Source organism: Anser brachyrhynchus, assembly GCF_964034855.1.
Source record: "Anser brachyrhynchus genome assembly, chromosome: 5".
Lineage (NCBI taxonomy): Eukaryota > Metazoa > Chordata > Aves > Anseriformes > Anatidae > Anser > Anser brachyrhynchus.
In genome coordinates this window covers 13,747,513-13,771,034 of record NC_137699.1, presented here as the reverse complement: position 1 = coordinate 13,771,034, position 23,522 = coordinate 13,747,513, and the positions used below count along the sequence as shown (strand labels likewise).

General features: G+C 39.2%; 1 protein-coding gene across 4 annotated transcripts in view; it reads left to right on the top strand.

The window, feature by feature from the left end:
• EXT2 (exostosin glycosyltransferase 2) overlaps positions 1-23,522 on the top strand; it is a 72,626-nt gene that overhangs the window by 2,042 nt on the left and 47,062 nt on the right. For all 4 annotated transcript variants that reach the window (XM_080594581.1, XM_080594580.1, XM_080594579.1 and 1 more), the window contains 4 exons: positions 4,353-4,469; positions 7,951-8,146; positions 11,518-11,657; positions 12,470-12,563. In XM_080594581.1, coding sequence (XP_080450707.1) covers positions 4,353-4,469; positions 7,951-8,146; positions 11,518-11,657; positions 12,470-12,563 — 547 coding nt within the window. The remainder of the gene's footprint in view (positions 1-4,352; positions 4,470-7,950; positions 8,147-11,517; positions 11,658-12,469; positions 12,564-23,522) is intronic.

Here is a 23,522-nt window from a genome sequence, read left to right as displayed (position 1 = left end):
TATGGCTTCATCTCCTCTCAAAAAAAGGGAAGTAGACGAGTCCCTGTCTCGTATAGGACAAGTTTTTCCTGCTGACAGATATTCTGTAGCTTACTCTGTTCTTAATTTTACAAGGGTTGTAATCTGTGGCATTTGTTTGTCTTACCTGTTGGGCTTGCTGTAAGGATGGAGAATTTTCAATTTAGACTTGTATCTTGTGTTACCAACCTGAAGTCTTTACAGAATGTCTCATTTGATGCAAATTAGAAGTCATTAGTTTAGAAGCTGTTACTGAATATGATTCTACTGGGTTAGTGTATGTGTTTAGTTGTGCTGAGTTGGATCCCTCTCTTGAAGATCAAGGCTAGCTTTCTTCTGCTGAATGGTTTGTCAACAAAATCTTGCCTGAGATACAGGAGAGTTGCGAAGAATGTTGCATGCATAGTGTATCTTGATTTCTTTGCACCGAAGGCATTGTAAAACATCGTTCTTCAATGCCAGAACAGAACGTGTTTTTTCTGGACATGTTCAAAGAGTCTGTTTATTCTTCCTAATTACGTCACTGATTGTGAAGTAATGCTTTAGTTTTTGACTGTATGAAATGTTAGATGGATGGGTGTTATCCTGAAGAGGGCAGTCAAGCATTGTTCTGACGTAACCAAACCTGCTAATCTGTTAGTACATACCTGTTGTCTTAAGATTTGTATTTCTTAACAAGAATTTTTTATTTGACAGTGTTCTGTTTAACGGAATGGACTGTTCTGGGACTGTGTAAAAAATATCAAACCCTTTTTTGGCAAACAGCTGTTGTCATAGCTTGCTGAACTGTTTTGCCCTGCGGCTGCACAATCACTAGCTGTAATACAGTGGAGAGGCCGTGACAAGGAATGCGTGGGACTGAGAAAAGGTGGAAACTCATTTCTGTAGGCAGCCAACAATTAGACAGTACTAATTGTAGTACAGATTCCGGTCACTGGAGCAAAGAGGCCTGAGTGCTGCAGTGTGTGGTTACAGTATGATTTTGGAGTCCTCTGGAGATCTTAGTTCATAGCTCACAGAGTAAGTGAACCAGGTTGCTTTCTTCATCTGAGTATGTCCACACGTTACTGAATGGGCACTTAAAGTGTGAAGGACAGTTGTTTGTAGTGTCGTGGGATGAGTGGCTGCAGGCCACAATAAAGATATGCCGGCAGAGTTTGGTGGATTTTGAGTGGCAGGTCTGAACAGTACTGGTACATCTCCATAAGGACTCGTATGCAGGATTTTGTGGATGTGTGGTGAAATACACAGGTAATGTGTGTGCAGTTTGCACAGGGAATGTGTTCCCTTCTCTGTTCAGCCTGTACCTGATGTCATACTGAATTGAACAGTAGTGGATCTTGAATATGATAAAATCATGTCCTGCTGATTAGCTGCAGAATATTAATCCAGGTGAAGTAAGACCTTTTGCACAGAGGGGAATTCAGTTATATAGTGTTTCTACACCTGTGAAAGACTTTAGATAAGTTTAGGTAAGTTAGCACACTGAGTGGTTGTTCATTTATTAAGTCTTTAAATCTAATTTCCAGGAGACAGTGTAAAAGTGCTTTACTCCAATTATTTTGAAGATAGAAGTCTGCCTTGGGGGCATGGAGGCTATGTTGCTGGTATTAGCTGCCATAAAGTATGTAATCTCCTGCCATAAACCTTAAAATATAAGCTCTTTGTTATTTGCTAATAAGCGGTATTGAATTTGGTACAACAGTGTGGATGAAGGGATTTCTTTCACTAAGCTACTCTGTAGCTGTAGGATTCAACATATGGACGAAGATGCTTCTTCCTTCTGCTTCGATTGATGAATTGGTTTCAGTGACTTGTGAGATTTGGCAGAAAACTGATGACGATGGCAGCTGGGCAGAAACACTGAGAGCGCAGACCAGTTGGGGCACTTCCTGGAGAGAAAGAAGGATCAATACCTGAGAAGTGGCGAAAAGTTGCTTAGGAGCAGGCTTACTCCTCGTTGGTCAGTGCGATTTAAAGATTGTTCATCTTGACTACGTTAGGAGTTAATATCTCTATTCCCTTAGTGCACCATACAACGAAAATCTGCGAGGAGTTATTTAAATGGTGTTGGTTCCCGGTGGGTTTGTGTAAGTAACGGTCTGCATGACACACACCTGCTTTCTCAAGGCTGATGAGGTGCTGTCATGTTTTCACCGGATCCAATTAAAACAATCTGGTTGTAGTTTCCCAATTAGGGGGTTATAAAAAGAGGAGAGAGGTATAAAGTGCAAGAACAGCAACACCCAAGCCAGTTTTTTTTTCTTCCTCCCTGCTTGTTGTTGAATTGATGTGGATAAGCCCTTGAACATGCAACTTCGAGGGTGAGACCTAGTCATGATGGCAGTGTACACGTAACGTGTACATGCCCCCACCAAGGAGGGGGAAGCACTGGAAAGGAACCCCAAATAAGCACTTAGAGCACAAATTCTCACTCGGCACGTGCTTGATTTATCATCCTGTTCTCAAGTTGATTTCTGCTCCTACAAATAGTTTGTGCTCTGTCTGGAGGGTAATAGAGCGAGTTGTTTTGGTTCTGTAATTGTCATCAGACTGAATTGCATCTCTAATCCAGAGCCTACAATTTTCAAAGAGCTTCTTAAATGACATTTAGAACTGCCTGCTTGACTACTTGGGTGGAGTCACGTTTATGCCCAAATGTGATTGTGAAGTTGGGACGCTAAACAACCGTGCTGCAGTTCAGGGCAGGAAGTGAAGTATCCTGCGGCACATCTGAAGGGAGTTAAAGCAGGCAAAACACACTGATGTTTAACCAGGGTGTCATGTTCCAAGGGGAAAAAATAATCAGTCTTGGATGACAATTAAGTAGAGTAATAATCTATTATATAACAGCAGTGGAAAAACTGCTCTAAACACTATACTAGGGATTTAATTCAGTGGTAACTGAAAAGTAGAGTATCTCCTAATAGGTTGTCAGCACATCTGGCCTCATCTTGACTTGCTTCTGATGCATCTGTTTTGATTACTGATGGGACGTGCCTGCTCCAGTCTGAACTGGGACAACGTGCAAGCTTGTGATAGACAGTAAGACTGCTGGCTGTAGTCACAGCTGCTGCAGTGGGTGCAGCTCCTCGAGATCCTTTCTGTAGTGCCTGGAGTAGTGGTGTGTAGTGTTCTGCTTCTTTGCCTAGAGAATGAGAGAAGCTGCAACAGGAAAAATATTTTTCTGCATATTACTTTATATGGTAATTTAGGCAGACCCAGCATCCCAAGGGCAGTTTAAAGGACAGCCCACCCTGCTGTTTGGTGACAAAGGAGTAAAAGCACAGTCAGCTGTTCAAGAAGTCTCACTAAAGAAGCTGAATCTGAGCTTCTTTTGGAAATAGGATGGTGTGTTCGTTGTGCCACCTGGTCACTGGGAATGAAATGGTAACTGAAAAGCTGATGTCCTCTACTGGCATACTCCAGAGAAGCTAGATTCGGGACAGGAGATAACACACCTGTTTCTTTCAGCACTGCGGATGATGCATTGCTTTCTTCTGTTCACATTCTCTTCTGTTTTTTAAAGCTCATTACTTCTGTGTAATAAAAGGTTGTCCTGTCTAGGAAAAGACAATCACGTTTGTCCCATTGGGAGGTTGAAATAAGTCTTAATTTATCCATCCATGATTATTCCCATGTTTTCTAGCACAGCAACCCAAGCTGCCCCTACTCTTGGAGATCAGTTTTGGAGCATATCAAATTCACATTGCATTGTGTTCTGCTTATAGCATTTCTTGTGTAATATAGAAACAAAATAAACTTTACTAGTTAGTGTGGTCACCCTGAAAATACAGTACAAACAAGTCGTATTTGCCTGAGAACTCCTGAGAGTTGTTACAAGCTCCAAAAGCGCTGTATTATTTTATCTGGACTTGTACCTGGAGTAGAGCTTGTCTAACACTTCGAGCTGTGCTACATGCTGTTTTAGGGTAGACGTTAAGGAATATGTTAACTAGTATAAATAATTAAGAATGTATTTCTTTAAGTTAAAATTGACTTGGTATGTGTAAGCTTGCAAAAATGCAGGATGGTCATAATGACTGCAATAGATTCCATTTCCCTATAATAATGCAAAAACAGTTCTTTGCTCAGTGATCATATGCAATTGTAAACATTCCCTTGATGACTGGATCCAACCTGGCAGTAAGCCCAGTTCAGGAAAACCAAAGCGAATGTAAGAACTGCAGGGAAAATGCCATTGACAGAAGTTGAGGGAAAAACTGTTATCTCAGATGCATCTTTTTGATGTTCTGGTAACGTTAATCAGTAAATACTGCGCTGAGTTGGAATGATCTACACGCTCTGTTTATGGTCTTTCTTGTCTTTTTCAGGGCTCTGCTAGCTGGTGGAGGCTTCTCCACATGGACTTACCGGCAAGGCTACGATGTCAGTATTCCTGTTTACAGCCCTTTGTCTGGGGAAGTGGATCTGCCAGAAAGAGGACCTGGGTAAAGCAATCCTGATTAGTTGGGCAAAATATATGCAATATTGTGTTTAATATGGATGCTGATAAAATATAAATACAGCTGCCAGCTTGTTGTTGGGCTGGGGCAATTTTGTAAGAGTTGTTCTGCTCATGCATGGATCTTGCTATTAAAATGTACGACAGTTCCAATGCTAACAGCCTTGTCTAATCTGCCCAGGTGTGGTTTAGTGATGAACTGGGGACTTCTTTTGAGAGTTTATTTTTTCTCCACGTCAGAAACTGAAGTGTGATAAATGATAGTCTGACAGTGTTTTAGGAGACCCGTTCCAGAAACTGAAGTGTGAAATATGATGGAGTGGCAATGTTTCTTGTGGCATTAGGTTCAATATGCCTAATATATCAAGTCAGCTCACTGGAACTAAATAAAAATAGTTGTTATTGTGATTTTTTTTTTTAATGTTTAGGTAAAGCAAGGCAGTAATTCAAAGTAATACAGATTCCCTAATAAATGATCTCTTCAGACAACTTATTTTACGATGCTTAAAAGCAAAGTAAGGGCAAGAGATTACTATAGCAATGGTAAAAGCAGCATGCTGTACCTCCATTGTGACTTTAAAGAGGTAAAGGGATCATGGGGAGCAGCACGTGTGCTTCAAGTAGTATCAGGCAGTGCAAACTTCCAATATGTAACAGGAGAACAGGAGCAAGGACATGATATTTATCTCTGTATGTCTTACAGATACATTGTTTCTAAATCAGTTTAGATATTTTTGTAGTTCTGAAGTCCTTTGAAAATGACATGGTAGAAGGAGAAGCCTGGAAATAGAGCTATGAAGAGAGGAAGTTCTTGCAGAAAGAATCTTAAGGAGGCTCGTGTAGTTAGCTTATGAAGCAGAAGAATGAGAGCTGACTTGTTTAGGTGAATAGTTACATCCAGAGATTTTAATACTGATGTGTTATTTGTTTATTTATTTTACAAAGTACTGGAGTAAGACGTACAAAGAAATCACCATGATATACTGTATTTGGAAGTAAAGCAAGACAAGTAGGACATGAGGCACTAATTTTATCAGAGAACGTAATTAGCCATTTAAAATGAGCTACTCTGGGAAATTGTGGTTTCTCTTATCCATTCTTGTCTTCAGAAAAAGAATAGGAAGAAGTCCGGAAGACATCTTAATTGATTATGAAAGGCTGTTCTTTTCGCATTTCATAAGCCTTTAACTACACAGCTGAAAATGTTTCACTGTAGCAAGGTCTTACCTGCGTTGTGGTTTAAAAGATGAGCAGGTGGAGGCAGCGGGAGTAAATGACATGCTCACTGATTGTGAAGATCAGGTTTGGAGGTGCGGGAGCTTTAGGTCCTTTCTTCTAACATCATCCTTTAGAGAATATGAATAATTAGAGTTGAAAACTGTGATTCGAAAGGGTGCTGCTAGTTACAGACCAAAAAAATTACTGTACTTTGGCTCGTTGTCTTCTCTGGTAAGGGTAGTGTTCTTGCTGTTGCTCTGTGCTGCTCCAAGGAAGGGATCGCAGTCAGTTACAGGACAGACCTGTGCAGCAGTGGTTTGCTTTAGTCACACATTTCACGATCCTGATTATGATACTCCTGGACCTGGCCGGTATAGGGGCATCTGTTTGAATCCCAGTCGATTCTTCATATATTTCAGGTATTATTTACAGTTAAACACAGAGCGAGAGCATGCTTTGTATTTCTGTCTCGAAAGCGTGAACATGATGATAGGCCTCAGCGTGTGTAGGATCTGCTGTAAAGAGAGATTCGATCATACTGTTCATGTCCGTGTAGCCAGCTAAATGCTGCAGGAGTCTGTGTTTCATGGATGTGTTGTAGGTTCAGTGTTTTAATTTTTTTGTGAGGAGCAAACTGTAGTCTCCAGAGTACCATCTAGTGGCCAGTTAGCATTACTAATTGAAATGTAAAAGTTTGCTTTGTGCAGGAAGGGTGTGACAAAGGAGCAGTGCTTGGAGTTCAGGCTTGATCGGGGTAAATTATTACTTTCCATTACACTAAAGCATTATTTCCTGGTAGCTGCCCTGTGCCTTTTTTTTTTTTTTTGTAACAAGATTTGATCACTGGATTTGGATGTCATACGTTGATGACAGTTTAAAGGCAAAATTTGGTTTTAAACACAAACAATCCTGCACAATTCTTAGCTGGTTGTTTTTTATCACTCGTGTAGCAGTATTTCCTTTTTTTAAGGCAAATCCTTTCTTGTTCCGCTTAAAGAGCTGAACTGAGGATTTTTGATTTATTCTCCTTTTTAGTTGAGTAGTTTAGATTATTTTACTTGCAACTCTGCTAGTAATGTGTATTCTATAAAGCTTTTGGTAGCAAGATGGTAGCAGTTGGAGACTTAGAAAAATAGAGTGTTTAAAAAAATACTGTGTAAATCTTATCTGTTAATTGGATCAACTAAAGTGACCAGCAGGAAAATAAGTAAAAGAGGTGAGAAGAGCAGTGGGAAAGGTCTGACTTTATAAAGTGCCTGTTTGTGTGTGTTCTCAAAGACTGTAAATTAAAAATAGTATCACGTGGAGCAGAATTGGAATCCTAAGTGCAGGCCTCCTATTTCCTGTGTTCTTCTGGCTGAGCTGGGGGCAGGCTCTCACTATGTGTTCCCTTGAATGGGAAGCAGTGGAGTAGTCTGACTTATTTTATCTGTTTAAAAAAAAAAAAAACAAAGAGTGAGCATGTTAAGACATGCTCTGTTTCATCATTAACAAAACTCACGTTTTAAAGCTGTGGGTATCTAATTTGAGACTCCATTCCTGTATGTTTTACTTCCAGTGCTAATTCACGTCTTGAAATACTTCAGTGTTAAAGCACATCTTGAATATGTGTATTTCTGGGACATGGTAGGAGTTGAGAGTGAGTAGGCTACTGAGCCTTCCTCATTGTCCTGGAAGTGTTGCCTTTATGGTACCCTAAAGGGACAGAACTGAATCACAGCTAATGAGATGACCTTGTCCTGTTGTTACTGTCACCATATCAAAGTGGAATATGCACAGGGTAGCTAAGTTGACAGTTCAGCATCTTTTTTTTTTCCATTAAAATTGATGAGAAAATATATGAGAGGAGAAACTAGTAGCGGCATTCAATGTCTACTTTGTAATGGTACACAAACACCAAATAATAGAATGAACAACGAACAGCAGTAAGCTGTTTTAATATATAGCCAAATAATGTTTATTTCAGTTTATAAAATATATTATAATGCAAGTGCTGATTTTAATATAATAAGCACTCTTTCCATGTATATTTTATTTGGAAATGTAAGCAGTGCTGAGCCACTTAATATCCAAAATTTAATTATCTTGCATCATTACATTTCTCACTCTTGTCTCAAAATACGGTCTTAGTACTGTGTCCACATTTAGCAGAATGAGACTGACTTTTCCAGGGTGGAACGAAACGTGTTGTAGAGCATCTTGGAAGTAAACTTGTGGTGCTGCCAAGTAACCTTGCTGTGTTTTTTCAGTCCCCGCAGGTACTTCATTCTGTCATCTCAAATGGCTCTGCACCCAGAATACCGGTCTGAGTTGGAAGCTCTTCAGGCTGAGAATGGGGAATCGGTGTTAGTCTTAGACAAATGCACAAATCTGTCAGATGGTGTCCCTGCTGTTCGCAAACGATGTCACAACAATCAAATCTTTGATTATCCTCAAGTACTTCAGGTAAGGCTGTCTCTCCTGCAATCTTCTCTTCTCCTTGGTGTCTTTCTTGGCTGCGGAGCTGTTGCTATTTAGCGCTGATAGGAAACTTTTTGTATTTTACTTAACTTGCTATGGTAACTGTTTTGAAAATGCACGGCTCATTACGTTAGCTTGGATATTATATCCTAACTTTATTATTTATCAAAAACTTTATTTTTAAGAGGGCTGAGGACTGTGTACTCAAACTTATATAGAGGCTACTCTGCAGTCTGAAAAACCTGCTTATATATAATGTCTTCATGGGGTTGATCGTGGTGGTCTTCTAGTACCACATGATGTAAACTTAAAAGTGATATGGAGATACCACCAAATCCAGCTGCAATGAAGGGTGAAACTTTGGAAGGTCAGACACGATTGGTTTCTTTAAAATTGGGGTAGAACTTCAGAATCTACACTCTCCAGAATAACTGGCAAAATGAGCTTCAGTAGGCATGAATTTGGAACTGATATCTAAATTCTGACAGTTCAGGCCGTGTTAGATGGAGTTTGGGACAGAAGCCTGCTTTGTCAGTTGGGGGTGGATTAAAATGAACTTTACAGAGTTTACGTATAGATTTATTTTGGGGGGGAAAAGGTGCTACATTTAACAAGAGTTGGTTGGGTTATATTTTTTGTATGCAACTTAGTAGTTAAACCCTAGAAAATGCTCTCTGTAGATACAACAGACTGAGCTGGAAGACTTGTCAGCATGCAGCTATGAAAACATCTAGGTGAAATGTGTTTGATGGCCGTGGCCCAACTTCCAGAGGCCTTTTGATGTGTCAGTGAAGATAAAACTAGATAGCGTTCTCAGACCCCTGGGTCTCCTGGCAGCTTGCTGATGGAGAGGTGCTTTGGCATGCGGCGTGGTGAAGGGAGTTATGCCACAGGCCACTGTGCTCTGTCTGTGGCCACCAGCACATAATCTGTCTTTGAACTTCAACAAATAATGGTAAAAAAACAAACAGGCTGAAGAAAGGGAAAGTTTCCACCCCTCCTGTTATGTTTTGTAGGAAATATGTTCAAAATTCCTTGGGGAGGAGGGGGAGAGGGAGGAGCAGTTGACCGTGAGTCCTAAGCCTGCAGCCAGAAGGGGGGTGAAGAGTCTGTTTGCTTTCTTTAAATACAGACTGGATTGCTCAAGGATAGCAAATCGGGGATCTATATCTATATCTTGAAATGTATTATTTTATAACTCTGAAGGGAGCTGGCACATGCCGAGATTGTTAAAATACTTTCCTTTGCAGAGCCCTGCATCTCCCTTTGGAATGTCTGGCTGATAACGGTGGTGATGTGAGGAGATGTATTTATAGTAACCTTTGTCTAGACAGGAAAAATGGTTATCTGGGCAGATGAGCATGTGTGTCCACATCTGGGCTTTTTTTCCCCCCCCCTCTCCGAGACCTTATTGAGGTCTCTTCCACCTGCTCCTCTGCGGTCTAGTGAGTGAACGGTTAAAATGTGTGCTCATTCGCTCTGCTCCTTCCATTCCCCCCAGCCTTCTTTTCCTTCTTTTCCTGTCTGGTGGTGGGGGAAGGGGAGAAGCCTGAGGACTGATCACAGTTCATCCTTCCCAGCACTGCCTTTACAGATTTCCTACTAGACAGGCTCTTGGGCTTCTGGGCTGCTAATGCTTCCTGCTTGCAGTCTTCTCTTGGATGAGATTTTGATACTGATCACTGCTATGTAGATATGAACACAGGTCTCACGATTGCACTAGGAAACAAGTGAAGAGCCAGCAAACCCCGTTGTATTTCCTCGTTCCATTTTGATGTTTTGCTGCCCTGCAGTGCCTCCTGGCTACTTTTCCTCAGGCAACAGAACGCAAGCTGAAAAGATGTTTTCTTATCCATGGGAGCCCCTGTATCAACTTCATAATTTTTCTTTCTTAGACTTGGGAGTAATACTGACTTGGGCTTTTTCTTTGTTTGTGTAGCTAAACTCTACAAGCATGTTTGTTTTGCCATCTTGAATCTGTAGCAAGGTTTCTCAGTGACAGTAAGAACTGAAGACCCTATTTGCAGGATGAGTGTTTGAACTCATGTTTTTTTGTCTCGTATGTCGTGGATGTGAATAAATGGATAATATTCTTTTTTTTAGCAGCTTTTTATATCCTCAAAGCTCCCTTTAGCCATCTTCCTCCTGTTGTTAGCATTTCAGAATAAGTAGTCTTGATGAAGTTGGTCTTTCCTTGTAGATCATGTTCTCAAGATAAGTAATCATACATTTATTTATTTTTTCCTTGGAAATGTACTGCCCAAGACAGAACACACTGCTCTGTCTGGGGTCTTACATCGCTGAGTAGAGCGAGTGATTACTGCTGGTCTCTTAGGTTGTACTTTCTACATTCTAATAGCACTTCTGGGTGGAGTGGTTCATTTTTGCAACATTGTTGTTGCATGTGAATATCCTTTATTTTCCTGGCCTTTTGTTTGAAATATCCTTTTCTGCAGAGTGCAAAACATAGCCCATTATTTCCTGCTTTATATTTGTGTGGTTGGTTATTCTTATCTAAATATTGAACCCTACGTATCAGTATTTTTAGTCAGTTTCTCCATACAGCGTCAGACTCTAATCCTGTTATCCATTACGCTTCCTAATCCTCCAAAAATATAAGTATTTCCACGTCTAATAAGTATGGTCTTAATTCTGCTGCTCACTTTACCAAAGGAACACATTGAATAATGTTAGATCTAGGAGAGATTTTTTGGAACTCTTTGATCCATCACTCAGTTTTACCTGTGAACCACTGCTAAGTGCTTTATATTTAGAGTTTTGTAACTGTAATTTATGTAATTATAAAGCTTATGAGGGCTTTAGCAAGCCTATGATTTCTTAATTTGCTTGTCAAAATGTTATCAAAGATTATATCAAATGCCTTTTAAAGTTGAGATATGAAACCTGTTACTTTTCTGCTATCCATAGAGCTGCATTGCCCTATAATGGAAAGAAATTGGTTTGGCTTTGTGCAGTGTGTACTCAATACCTTCATGTTGGTTGTTGCTCATCTTGTTATGCCAAACTTTCAAAATGTTGCTTTTCTCTCTGAATTTTCTCAATTAGAATTCTGAAATTAGGCCACTATAATAAAGCATAGAATAGTCCCATTAGCTGATTTCTTAACTCTACGCTTGGTATTTATAAGTCACTAGTAGATAAAGTTCTGTAATTATTTTGAATTTGCTGATAACTCAGAATACGTCGGTAGTACAGAGCAAGCCTCTTTTCCTTTTGACTTGTTTTTTAACAAGTGAGAGGGCAGGAGTGCATAATACATACCTACACATGTAATACAGCTATAAAATTTCTTTTTTTTTTTCCTCATCTGTGTGTTGGATATCATTTGTTGACAGGAAGCTACATTTTGTGTCGTTCTACGTGGAGCCCGCCTGGGTCAGGCTGTGCTAAGTGATGTTCTTCAAGCTGGCTGTGTCCCAGTCATCATTGCTGACTCCTACATTTTACCTTTCTCTGAGGTTTTGGACTGGAAGAGGTCTGTACGCTAACCGTTGTACATCCAACATGTGCATAAGGGATATCCATTACATTCAGTGATTTGAGTGAAATCACTATAATAAGTCAAATCAGTACTGGGGGGTACAGTGAACAGAATACTTGGTGAGATAGATGTCCTTGATGTGTTTATGCACCAAAAACAGGAGCGGAAAACAAAGGAGGCAGAGATGACTGAGCATTTGGTTATCCTGTAGCCAATGATATCTTTTCTAAAACAAACTTGTGTTGCTGTCTTATGCTTGCGCTGTGTGATGACAGATCTGCATTCAGATGCCCAAGAAGTATGTGCCAAAAAGGGCATCATATAAACACTAAATTTATTATATTGTCAGAATTCTGAAGTTCGTTTGAGACTGAAAAGTATTATTTTGTAGCTGAGCATGCTATGTTATGAGATTAGATTTTATTTTTCTTTGCCATGCATAAACAATGCCCAGTTATGTTATCTTAGGATAATACATACAAAAATTACTAATTTGTATGCATAGCACTATATATGCTATCACTGGTCACCCCGAGAGATCAGCAAGTCAGTGGTAGTCTGGTGATGGGAATTCAGGAAATCTGAGTCTCTGTCCTTTCCACATTCAGTGGTTTGTCTCCACCGATCAGTCAGTAAAATAATTAACTACACAAAATAATTAACTATACACTGAGAAGAGACTGCTTATTTCTGCTAACATCTTCTGAGCACATCATATTGGAATAGGGCATGGATCTGGGTTGACCTCTTTTAACGTGGAACTTCCTTATTCTCACCTTCCTGTTTTCCTGGTTGTTTGCTTATAGGGCCTCTGTTGTCATCCCTGAAGAAAAGATGCCAGAAATGTACAGTATTCTGCAAAGTGTTCCCCAACGACAGATTGAAGAGATGCAAAGACAGGTAAAATAATGTACTGTATTTAAATTATCCTTTATTTGCAGATCGTGTGGGTTCATATGCCTGCCTTATAGTGGAATTTGTTGGAATGCAGTATTAGTTATACTTTCATGTTAATATTTTGATTAGTCTACCTTCTCCTTTCTTTATGTTTAGCATATGCATTCACCATTACTTTCCAGTATTTTGTCTTTAACCATCACTGGTACAGCTAAATCTGTTAAACAGCAGCTGTTGAGCAGTACTACGTTACCCTTTAGGTCAGGAATTTAAGAATACTGCATATGATTGCAATTGCAGAATACTTGAGTTGGCAGGGTTCAGTTACTCAGAATGGAATTTCTCCAACCTATATTTTAACTTACATGCTATTGTGAAATGTATTATAGGATCCTTAGCATCCACAGTGATCAAAGCCTTCCCATCCAGATCTGAAATGCAAAATTGAGGTTTTGACCACCTGCTTTTTCATGTAAAGATCATATTGTATTTGCGGTGAGTGGAGACTACTAGTTCCTACCCAGGTAGTCAAACTGCTTTCATGAGCTTTTTTCTTGCGTCCACTCTGCTTTCTTAATGCACACAGGGATGGAAACTCTTGCTGAAGGCAAGTTTACTGCCTGCTCTTACGTATTAACATGTTTCTGATGAAATTGCAGCACATATTTGTTTTCTTCTTTCTACACGGTATCTAAATTGATTGATATCTGAAAGAAAAAGTTTGAGTCTATCCCAAGAGAAACTTTGGCTTGTTGTTAAATTTTAATCCCTCAAAATGTGAGGGAAACACGATTTGAAAAATGTTTTAAATATTCTAAATAAGTTGATTATTCCTCTGAGAGGGAGAGCTCACTAATTTTGCAATTGGAAGAGCCAAGATCATAAATCGTCCAAACTTGCGAACAAAGTCTGGTTGGGTAGAGTCAAAAGGAAGTATTACATAGTTAACTACAGTTGATGCTGATTCCTGTTTGTAACAGCAGCAAAGCTTTGCTGTGATGGGCACAGCCATCATAGATTGCTTTAATTCAAGAGCTCATGCTTACAGCACTAGCTGAACAGATCAGCACTGATAGCAGTGTGAAGAGATTTTTTGCCAATTTACATGTAGGGCAGGATTCATGTTGTTCCATGCTGTTGAACCATGTTTCATTTGCTGGTTGGACTGTATGGATGACATCTTTGGGCCAGAGATGAATGAAGATGTTAGCATATATTATAAATTTATAACCAGGATCTGTAATCCTTCCCATCTTTTTGTACTGAACATACATTGTTATAAGGTAGGGAGATATTGTTACTGTTTTTCCTGATGAGGAACCCAGGCATAGAGAAATTAAGTGCTAAATACATAATGAAAAAGTAAACTATCTGAATTCAGGTGGCTTTTAGAGGTGCATAGGATTTTTGTAGTGAGGTTTCTCCAATGATTGTGAGGACATTTCTGAAATTTCCTTGCACGACCTCAGTGACAAAGTCATCTTTTGTGTGGTACTTGTAAAAAGTAACCCAAGGCATGGTTTCTCTGGGCGTGACCTACAACACTGTAGTTTAATTATTACTACCTAGACAGTGCTAAAATCTACATTGTGTGTAATAATGCTGGATGTGTGGATAAAACAGATTCTCAAAGGTGTAGCAGTACATGTCTTTCATGCCTGAACTATTTTGTCAGCTTCACTTTGCTGTACTGTGAGTCTGCAAATATCACAGTAGCCATCAGAGGTCTCCTTTCTCTTTATTCCCTACACACAAATGATTATTTTGGAAGGGCCCAGTGGCAGCACCAAATTGCCATGGGCAATAGCAGAAGGAGAAGTAGCTTCACTGTTACAATGCCTAGAAACACAATTTTATTTGATTTTTCGTATTTTTCTGTGACGTGAATGTGGATACACTAACACAAGGATGTTAAGCATAGTAAAGCTTTAGAACTGACATTGATAGTCTGTTGAAGTGTGCAGTGACTTTCTTGTTCATTTTACTAATATTATAAAATAGTCATTTTAGGGTAGTGTTCTTCTACCGAGTAAGTGTTTTACATCATGGACAGCTTAAATAGTGATTTTGAAGTATGAAATCAGGAAACCACACTAGTTTGTGTATTTTCGCTTTCAATTTTCCCCTTTACATTTACAATGTATTTCTTGGATACTTTGCAATAAAACAACCCTAAGTCAGATATCTATAAGCTATCTATGTTATAGGTAACTGTACAAAATTAAGCTAAAATAGAAAATATTTAAATACACAGAATGCAGTTTTAGTCTGTGTCTGGTGAGAATTTTTTGGATTATAGCTGGTTTGCAGTAGTCATTGGGTCCAAAGCATCAGTGAACACGTTGGAAACACCAATTCTATTGACTGGAGGTGAGAATCATCTCTTTCTAAAGCTCTCTCTCACACATTGTTTTGTTGTGAATACAGTTTTGTCTTTTGGTGGTGAGAATATTGGAATGAAGTTATAAGGTCTGTCTTTCTCTTGTCTTCCTGAATTTATTTCTGTCTGCATGTTGAGGATACTTGAACGTGTTATCCATATGTTTCGTGTGCTGTCAGCTGTATTTACAAGGTAGAGTCCAAGTGTAAGCATCTGTGAAATTCCCTCGCTGTTACATGGTTCTGTGTCCTAGAAATCTCATATGGTGAAAAACTTACTGACTGATACTGTGCTGACTACTAATAACTTGATTGCTTTTCCTCATTGATAAATGTGCAGTAATATTCCACCTGTGCTACAGATTCGTTTCCTTCCTCCTCCTCAGTCTCACAGTAGGGAGTAGTTGCATGCTTTACTTACTTTCTTTCAATTTGAATGTTTCTGGAAAAAATGTCTTAGGACTTTTTTTTGGCTGGCCAAAATATCCTCCCATTTTTTTCAGTGTCTTAACTTCACTTATTGACAATGTACAGTGATAAATGAATAAAGATTCAGAATATAAAGCTGAAGTGATGCTAGGAGAAGAGAGAATTTCAAGTTGGAATGCATCTTCTGGGGAGGCTGGTGCTCATGGTAGTTCAAAAGCAAAGTGAATTTGTGACAGGCACTCTATTTAGTTTCTTAGGAACTACTGAAGTGAAACTCAGCTGATACATGTTTCTGGAATAAATCTGCAAGCGAACTGGAGAGATTTATGCATGCTTTCAGATGTGATCAGCAGCAGTCATTAATACATTTTATTCTGCTTAGCCATTGGTAGAGCAACAAAACTTCAAAATACTGGTTTTGCAAGACATGTTTTTCAGTAATACTTAAACCACTTCAACTTCAAGAGCTAATAACACTTTATATACGACAATTTGATATGTTTTTTTTTTGACAAATGGAAGAAAGTTGACTTAAAACTGGCCTTGTAGCCTTTTTTTCTCCAGATGATTTTATTTTTTACTAAGAATTGTTCTTACCTAGATGAAACAAAGGCATTTAGATCACAATAATCATGTTGTTTCTTGTATTTATATTGTGAAATGCCTGGAGTTTGCTATAACAGTTACAAAAAGGTTGGTCCATATCTGATATCAAAATGAAGAAAAAGTGATCTTTGCAAAGAGCTTTGACTAAAATTGATGCAAAAACTGTTTTACACCACCTCACAGTTTCCTTTACAGGTGGGTTGTGTTCAGGTTTTAATTTAAAAACTTGGTTTTATATCCACATGAATGACTAGAATTCCACTAAGGGAAACCATATATTTTTGATAAAGACTTGTGAAATATGCTTTGCTCTTACCTGCCGATTAACATACTTTCTCAGTAAATTAAGAAACCAATTGACATGCTCTGACATGAGTATGGCTGAGATCATCCTCTCTTTAGCCAAACATAAATCCTTGCTCTAAATTTGTCCTGGTTTTTAGTAGGATGAAGCACACACTCATCATAAATATCAGACTTTCTGGGTGTTATAACCATTGTGGAAGGGAAGTCTTGCTATCTGACTGCTTTGGTTTCACTGGCTCTCTTGATAATGAAGCAGTTGTTATCTGTATATGGAAAACCTCATAATTAAAAAAAAAAAACTGTGTTAATTTGCCAGTTCTCTTAGTTGATTAGGTACTACTTGTGCAGTATTTTATTGCAGTTGATTCTCTGGAGATCACATGTCCAGGTTTATATGTATACAAATGTTTTTTTCCCAAGTTGACATAGATTGTCTGCTTTTAGGAAGTAAACTTCTATCTATGCTTAATGTCTGCTTTGTTTCTAGAAGCACTTCTAGCTGTGCAACTGCTGAAGAAAAGAGGATCTTAAAGAGAAACACTACGCTTACAATATATAAGAAACTGTATTTGAAAAGATTTTCTGAGATTTAATACACGGATCATAAGCATCACATACTACTGTCATGAGAAGGGTAAAATACAGGTGCCTTATATTGCTGGTGTGGCCTGGCCTATTTCCTATAATACAGCTTTATTTTGCCCAGTTGTTTTCTAAGACAGTATGTGGTATGAGCTCAGAAAGAGGGGCAGTAGTATTTAGTGATGTGAGCAGAGTCTAGTGTGTGGGAAATCTGATTTAATTCCTACTGCCCTGCAATTATACCTAATTGTGTTGAGATTTCTAGAGATTAGCTATATTAACATATGCTTTTTTTGTCCAAGCTTGCAGAACTTTTTGCCCTCAATGATTCCTGGTTCAGTTTCCTGCCTTTCCGCACAAACAGAATAGTTATTCTCTGCTGTGCTCGTACCCTAATCTATGATGTTGTGAAAAATTGCTATGTATTTTCAATATTACATGCATGGACGATGCCTGTGAAAACTGGAGGCTAGCATGTTGTAGTTCTTAAAATCTCCAATGTATTGATCATCAAAAAAGCCTCTGCTAGTTGAGCTGCCAAAGTTAATAGCTGTCTTATGCATCTCTGGGCCTGCTGTCTTGTCTGTTCTGTACAGTAAGGTTGTCATTCTCATTTTCTTTGAAGCTTCCTTGAACCATCCCCCTCTCACAAATAGTTCCATATGGAGTCTGAAACACTGGCAGAAGTGCCCAGAGGCAAGTTGATAAGTAGTTCAGCTGTATGGCTACTAACCCAGCAGACTTGATGCTATATCCTTATGCTTTCATTTTCTCTGCACCACAAACCAGCACCTAGTTAATAGCAAAGTTCTAGAAGTGGAGGGGCAAGAAGTAGAAGTAAATGTAGTACATATATATGATGAAGAGGGAGATCAGATTTTTTTTGCTCCTGAAGAGGAGGAGTGAAATAGGGGAAGAAAAAAGGCAAAATAAAACATTGCTAGTATCTTCTTATCCCATGTCTTGGAAGTTTCCCTTCCAACTAAGTTTTTTCTAGTGTTTTGCTTTGAAAGTCTGTTAATCTATAGAAACATACTTCACCACTGTAGTTGATACAGAAATGTCTTTGACTTGCTTGACATTTTTCTACAACTTAAATTTTATCTTCTGTGTCTTTTTTCCCTTCTTTTTTTGTGAGTTGAATTTATTTGAATATACAGACATTTTGTAAATGTTTTTCCTCACTAATTATCAGCGTACTTGGAAGTCTTCTAGCACAGAGAGGCTCATTAAGGCATAGAATTGGAATATGAAAGTGGTCAAGAGATGGGAATAAAAGAGCCATTCCTTTATTTATTTAGGCATTCATTCTCACAGAATGGATTTTAGGTAAGGAGATTGATTTTCAAAAGAAGGCTTAGTGTATAAGCCTGTTCCTTTTTGACTATATAACGCTTTCCACCTTTCAAAAAATAAAACTTTTGAATTAATATCTAGTCTGGAAGACAGGATGACTTCATGTGTTCTCTTTGAGCTGCCATAAGCAGTTAATGAAAATACAAGTTCCATGGCCAGTCATGGTCAAAAGCAGTAACATAAAGAATTTTTAGAAAAGAGGTAGAGAACAAAATAGAGACCACTACACTGCTGCTTAAGTCTGTTGTGTATCTGCACTGTTAATACAAACCATAGTTACAGTTCTCTAATCGTAAAGATAATATAATAGAGGAAGGGTGATGAGAGATTTCATGAGAGGAGTGATTAAGCAGCCTAAGACTCTTCATCTTGAAAATGAATGACTGGGGATAAGATAAGGAGCTAGAATATAATACAGAACTACAAAATAAAATCATGAGTAAAATGAGTGGACATGACTGTACACTGTTTGGTACAATTTCATTTGATGTGCCCTAGGGCTTCATTGTTGGGAATCTGTTCTATAAAAACATAAAAGGAAATGACCTTGTCACAGAACTTAGATTTAGTCTGTGGGACTCGTTGCTTTAGTGTTTTGTGAGTGAAGGGTTTGTATCTGCTTAAAGGGCGAATGAGGAAATCCAGGGAAGGAAGATCTGTCAGAGATGAATGAAAAGGTGTGCCCTCTGGCTTAGGAAGTTCCTGAGTTGCAAACTTACGGGAGCTAGAGCATATTTTTGAGACGTGGTGGCTTGTGCTTGTGATGTCTGTGTGTAGGAGTTCCTAAGGTGTTTGCTGTGGGCCATTGTCAGAATATAGGAACAGCTGGGTGCATTGCAGTCTTGGTGATGCAACTTGAGGACTCGGATTTGCAGAAGACCTTGGTAGTATGATGCCTTGTGGAATAGCCTTGGCAGATTTTCAAATATATCTCAACTTCAGTGAATGCCAGACAATTTAGTGAGAGAATTTTGATTATGACGTATAGCTTCCTTCTTTGTATGAATCAGTAATTCACGTTCCCGAAGCCCCACAAAGTAGTTTCCTCAAATAGTGACAATGTGGCATTCCTGATTTTGTTAACTAAAGCTTTAGATGGTCACAACCTCTTGTCTTTTCAGACTGGGTAGACAACTGAAAGCTTAAAAAAATACAAATTCAGTTTGAAAATGTACAACAACAAAAAGAAGAGAAAAGTGGATAGAAAATGTGTATTTTGCAGTGTTTGTTCCCACAGTCGGAATACCTGGACAAGCTGTTAGGTTTTTTCTAGTGCATGTCCCATGTGCCTCAGCCCTGACCTGAAGGAAAGTTCAGACTCCAGGTCAAACGGAGCTGAAGACACATGCATAAATCAATGACTTGTTTTAGTGCCACGTTAAGACAACATGAGTGGCTGGCTTTTCTGACCCCTCCTCCCTCTCATTTAATGTGCTTCTTTGGCTCTTCTTTAAAGAGGGCTCTGCAGAGTAATTTCAGCTCTTATCAGCTTGCTGACAGCTATATGAGCCTTTCTGCTGGCTCCAGGCAATGAGTGCAGGCGTGTGAAACTTCCCATTCCTCAAGCGAAACAGTCCTGGATGGAGTTAAGGCAAATGGATGGTGGGTGGTGCAGCTCACCTAAAGGAGGTGGGATTTAGTTCTTGTTAATCAATTAAACAGAACTTCATTTCAGTGTCTGGACGTTGGAAGTTCTTTGAGTATAGCTAGATTTTACAACTCCTTTTTAGTGAGAATACTCAACTTCCAGCTGCAGCTGGAATACTCAACTTCCAGTCTTTCCCTGACAGGGGACAGCTTCTGTCTCGGCGTGCTTTGGACTCATCATTATCGAATTTAAACGAACTTTCATCTGTCTACCATTTGTAGCATTTTAAGGAGTGCGATCGGAGAGGCTAACCCTGCTTTAATCCTCCCAGAGTGCTTCAGTGGAGCTCCGGGTCCCCCATAAATGTCAGGCCTGGACAATATGCCATCTTATCAGATGCAGTGAAGTTAGCTGCAGCTCTCTCACCCTTCCCCCAGAGGAAAGATTTGTTGCTGCAAACAGCAAAGGAAAGAGAAAACTTTTTCCTGGCTTATTGCCAGGGTCACCAGGGGAGTTGTAGAATCCTTGGCATTTGTATATGAGCCTTTCATTGCTCCCCCTCTCCTCTTCTTTGTTGTGGCGAGTATTCTTATCCTAGACTTTTTTTTTCCTATTGTCTCTCCAGCCATTGCTTTCCTGAATGAAGAAGGCTGTTTTTATGCTTGCTGTATTATAGAGTGGTCTTCATGGCATCTCTGAGCAAGAGCTCACAAAACTGAGAGCAATCAGCACCTCATTGAGTATTTTTTTTTGGGATGCAGTTGTGTTGCCTTAGTATCTAGGTTTGCAGCCTCTGAACCTGAAAAGGTTAAACTTGAACTGTAGGAGGGGAATTGTGCTATTTTAAGACTTCTTAAAATCAATCTGTATGTTGTTGTAAAGTGAACTTTTGATGCTTATCCCTTGCAGATTGCTATACACAGCTTGAATGTACTACAGATAAACCCACATGATCCAAAAATTGGAAAAGCATGTACTTTTAAAAGAATACATGAGAATCTTCGTGTCATGCCCACGAAGCATCTAGCTGCAGATAAATGGATGATCAAACCTCTCTCCTGGTGTTCCACTAATTCTCCATTGCTCTCTGTTCTCCCTCTGCTGCTGCTTAGTCTGTAAACATCAAACTTTTTTGTCAAATTTGCTTATTCCACTTACCCCTTCCTTCATTATTGGAACTGTTATAACATTAGCAGTTATCCATATAGTATAAGCACACTGCATTGCTGTAGTAATTGCATTTGAGTGTGTTGTAGCTTTGTCTTGGATCCATTTTCCCAGTGAGTGGATAGAGACATAACTTTTCCAAGGTCGAATCACAATATTAATAATGGAATTTAAAAGTCCTGGATCCTGTTTTAATAACTAAATCGAACGTATCTTGTAACACAGTAGGGACGTTTGGCTTTAAGTTACAAAGGCTTTGTGTGTTCAGTAGAAACAGCCTGCTGCCAGATAATCTTTAGATGGCTTTTCCTTTAGTCTTCCTAAGTTGTGCAGAGATATCTAACAATTTTGTAGATGCCTGTATGTAGGAAAACTCTATCTTTGTTAGGACTGAAAATGCAGGCTGTGCTAGGAATATGCTGTAATGCCCTTTGGCTCATAAGCAGCGTGACTTGTGTTTTGGGGTTGGTTTCTTCCCCTTGTTAGATTACTGTTAAACTTAAGGAATAGTTTCCTGCAACTGAACTCAGCTGGGTAATGCATTCTTGTCCCGCAGGGCCCACAGAATACTTGGTCTCTGTTTCTTCCTCACACAGCATGGTCTACCATAAAATGCTTCCCAACGCTGTAGCAAACAAAAGCAAAAAATATCAATGGTCCCTGCTGAGGTATGGGGAAAAACTCTTTCCTGATCCTGAGTTTGGTGATTAGGTTAAGCCTGAGCATGAATACAACAGCCATTAACCAACTGTCTGAGGTACTTCAGTAAGCTAGCAGCACCGAACCCTGGCTTTGCATTCTTCCTTTCACCACTCGTTTGTTTCTAGTCTGTTGCTACCTGTGTTTAGTAACCAGTGCTTCAGGGAATCCAACGGGAATTGAGCTGCCTCTGCTGTAGAGGCCATGTTACATACATATCAAGGGGAGAGGAAAACCAACTCCTTCCTGACATTTTTAATTGTTCAGGTGAAGCAAAAGATCAAACTAGAATAAATATGCAAGCACAGGTCAGAGCTGTACTTTTCCTTTTTTTTTTTTTTTTTGAGATAGCAGCGACTTCCGTGAGAAGACTTTTCTTTGATTACTTCTATTTTTGCAAAACCTGGCTTCATGCAGTAAAGAACATTCCTCTATAGCACGCTATTTTGGATGTATTTCAAGAAGAAATAAATAACTCTAGTTGATGTCATATCAATTATTTTCTCCATGTAAAATTATTTTCAACACTGTTCCTTTGCAGTGTGACCATCTCACAATGTGAGCACAACCAGCAATTATTAGTGACCTTACCTATTTAATCAGACAGTCATACAGCCATACACAGCTCAAGTAATGAGGGATGAGGTGTGTTTCCATAACTTGAGCTAATGTCACTTATTTTTAAGATGTGGAGGAAAAAAAGCAGCACCATGTTCTAAACCAAATTTGTACTGTAGATACGGAGGAGAAAACCATGGCTGCCAGTCATTCAGCTTTTATTTTCATAGAGTTCAGTAAGATGTATTGGTATTGAAGTAATGCCTGTGGATGAAAATTGTCCAATGTTGAGAACTGCATATGGGTGGAGCATATGTATGTTTATGCTTATTTCAAATAGAACTATATAGCTTACAGGAAGCATGAAAACATGTCTTCATCAAAAGGACAAGTTTGTCCTGGTAGAGAGCTTAAGCTCCGAAATGAGGTATGTGCTGATTTTTGAATGCTATAATACGGTGGTAACCCTACCTAGATTTTTTTTCTTGCTTCAAAAAGCTGTCCTTTCATGTGTGTGATTGGCATTGGGCTTGCTTTGTGTTTAACTTCTCTAATCAAGGGAATTTAAGCTTCTATTCTCCCAGCATTAGTACAGCAGTCATGGGAAATCTCAAACAAGACAGATCTTGTTGCAGCAGTTGACACAAATAAAAGCAGTTGTGCTTTTATTTATTTATTTTTGATGCTGGATGCTGATTAAAAGTTTCCAAGCATCCTTTAGCCATGTTATAAAGCCAACCAGCAGAGAGCAGGGCAGCTGCTGAGGAGGGGAGATGCTAGTGGACATAGGACAAGATCGCAGTGGGAAGCATCAGTGTGTGTAACTCAGAAAGCTGGGAAAGGTGTAAACAGATCTTCAATTTATCTGTAGAGTGGGCTCTCCAAACACTGTTTTATTGGCCAGTGGCTCCTGCTTTACTAACCTCTAACCTCTGCAATACTCAGAGGTGCTGCCCACCAGCCAGCCTTGTCTTTGAACCCCCCTTGGCTCCTGCCACCTCAAAGGCTTGCAGTCAGATTCCTGTGTTTTGCTTGGGACCTCACCCCTCAGCAGGATGCCTGCAGCAGGGAAAACTGATCTACCTTGAGAACATAGACATATTTGAAGGCAATACCCTTGGGACTAGAAACCTATTGCTTTCAGTTTCAGGAGCTGTCCATCATTTGTCAAGAAATGTGGCTAAAACCTTCCCCCAACCCCCAGCTCATGGTCATGTTGTAGTTGAACATTCTCCACAATTGCACACACATATTTGTTTTTTATTATTTTCTGGACCACTGTTGAATCAATG